At 37.1% G+C, this 2,421-nt stretch overlaps 1 protein-coding gene across 1 annotated transcript in view; it reads right to left on the bottom strand.

Moving 5' to 3' along the window:
• MYCT1 (myc target 1) overlaps positions 1–2,121 on the bottom strand; it is a 19,864-nt gene extending 17,743 nt beyond the window's left edge. The window contains exon 1 of the mRNA XM_009069726.1: positions 1,994–2,121. Within this exon, the coding sequence (XP_009067974.1) occupies positions 1,994–2,045 (52 nt within the window). The 5' untranslated portion in view covers positions 2,046–2,121. The remainder of the gene's footprint in view (positions 1–1,993) is intronic.
• Between the last annotated feature and the right edge of the window lie 300 nt (positions 2,122–2,421).

Raw genomic sequence — 2,421 nt, 5'->3', positions numbered from 1 at the left:
GTAGGGAACCAGGTGTTAGACAATAGATAGTTTATAAAACTGTGAGAGATTAAATATAATCATGAATAGTTGCTGTGACTATTTTTACAGCATCAATTTTTTTCTCACAAACTTAGTCCCTCTCAGCAAACCTTTGCGCACATGTTAAATTTACACCTTGGCTGAGTCCATAGGAGATGCTGAGAAGTCACACATGCATGGAAAATGATCTGCATCTTGGTCAATTATTAACACTCACAGCTCTATATGGTGGGTGGCTTAGAAAATAGCCTGTAAGCCATGGACTGAAAAAGCACTGTTTCAAGTAGTGCATTGTCATTTAATAAAGAACTAATTTTATTTATCTCATGTGTAGTTTTATTTTTACCTCAAATCATGTATCTCCAAGAATGTCAGAAAATACACTTCTATCATTTTAAGTGAAGTTTCCACACAGTGAGCTTGTTTCAGTCATTGTCTTAGGACAGGGTCTATAGAGTGACCCTTCCTGGTTTACCATATGTGATATGCCCACAGGAAAGTTAGAGGAAACACTATTGACTCTTCTAAAATCTGGCAGAAAAATAATGAAAATCAAAAAGGCATATTCCTTCTGAGGACCATGCAAGCTTCCCACAAACTCCCAAGCTCTGAGATTCATCTGCTGTCAGCTCATAAGCAGATGGGATGTGGTCAGGGCCAGGTACAGTGCCAGTCCCTGGCGAGTGAGGTGTGCAGTGCTGCTGAAAGGAGGTGCTGGTCCTTTTAGCAGTAAGACAGCTCATGCGTGTCCTCTGTGCTGTCAAATGCAGCAAATTTTTCTTCTGAAAGAGCCATTTTAGAATTACATCTATCTCCACTCTACAAGAATGATCTTTGTTCTTCAGAGTCCAGCAAACAACCTCCAAACAAGAGACTCTGAAGATGTACTAACTGTCATTTTTCCTCAGTTAATCAGTTAGTATTTATCAAAGATGTCCAGAATCATTATCCTACTCTTTAGCCCAAGGCACAAAAATTAAGTGAGTTGCTCATGGTCTCCCAGTAGGAAAATATATGTGTCACTGCAGAAAGCATAGATGGTATTCAACAGATTCTTGTTCCTTATGCTAACAAAATGAAGGAACTTCTTTTCATCTTCTTGTACAGCTTTTTTCCCACTCTTTTCCCAGGACACTTCTATGCAACCAAAGTCCTATTTTTCTAATGCATATAATTTTTTAGTTTTAAATAGTGCTTAGATTCTTGCAGGGCTCATTACTCAATACCAATAATATAATAGACTAGACCAGATAATTTGATTCACTCTAATGTTAATTGCCTGTATATGTGAATGTTAGACATACAAAGCAACAGAGCTTTTTAAAAGTAAAGGTTTTCCACAGCAGTTGCACAGGACCTTTTAGTATCAAATCTATTAATCTAATTTCCTTGAATGAATTTCAATGGAACATATACTTCCACCTCACACTATACATTTTAGTCAAACAACCATTCCCAGATTTGTGTGAAAGAAAACAGTCATAGTAAATAATAATCTAAATATATATTGAGAACAAAAATGAAAATCTGATCATGAGGCACCACAACAAATAACAAATATTCTGGAGGAATAAGAGTTTAGTCCAAAGGTTGCAAAGCATTTAGTTTTTGCTATCTCTTTTTCATCAGAAGATGAAACAGATCATGTCTGCTGTGTAGGTACATCCATTAAGAGGTTGAGAATATCTACCTGATCTGAAACATACTGAAGTCAATAGACACCGTTTCAACAGACTTCAGTAATGAACTTTGTGAAACAATCAATTCTGCCCTGGAAGCTCCTGCTGTCTTGATTGGTTAAAACTTTGTTGAAGAAGCATTTGGAAAGCAATCTTTTCACTGCAAGAAATACAAAATCTGTTAATTTTTGCATGAGGCTTGAAAATATCTAGAGGTATTTTCTAAGGCAATCACCAGCAAATGTCAGCATCTACATTAACAATAGCCTAGAAAATAGAAAGAATATCCTTACCCCAAAACTTTGGTGGCCATGTGATTGGAGAGTAAGTACTGTTTCTATCCATAACATCCAAATAGCAAATATAGAAAAGTATGTCCACAGAGGAGCAATAGTTTTCTGAAGGTTTGAGATTTTGCACTAGAAGCAAAGCTTTTGTGCTGCCACAGAACTGTGTTGTTTGTCTGACAGGAAATGGATGTATCACATTTCCTGCTTGTGGACTCAAATTAGCAAGAGCTTGCCTTATCTTGGAACACCACATGGTTCCCGAGATGAGGAAGTAGTTTCCTTCCCGTCATTTCCTCAGCCATAGCAAATTGACTCAGAACAATACCAAATCACCTCCTTCTCTGAAACTTTTGGAACCCCTAAAGGTCCAGAGACAGAGATGAAAATTCCTTTCTCTTTCCTTTAAGAATTTTCTATATTGAAGACCTTCC

This window comes from Acanthisitta chloris, unplaced genomic scaffold (genome assembly GCF_000695815.1).
Source record: "Acanthisitta chloris isolate BGI_N310 unplaced genomic scaffold, ASM69581v1 scaffold22522, whole genome shotgun sequence".
Lineage (NCBI taxonomy): Eukaryota > Metazoa > Chordata > Aves > Passeriformes > Acanthisittidae > Acanthisitta > Acanthisitta chloris.
Note: the sequence above shows the minus strand (reverse complement) of the source record. Positions and strands in the feature narration are given on the sequence as shown.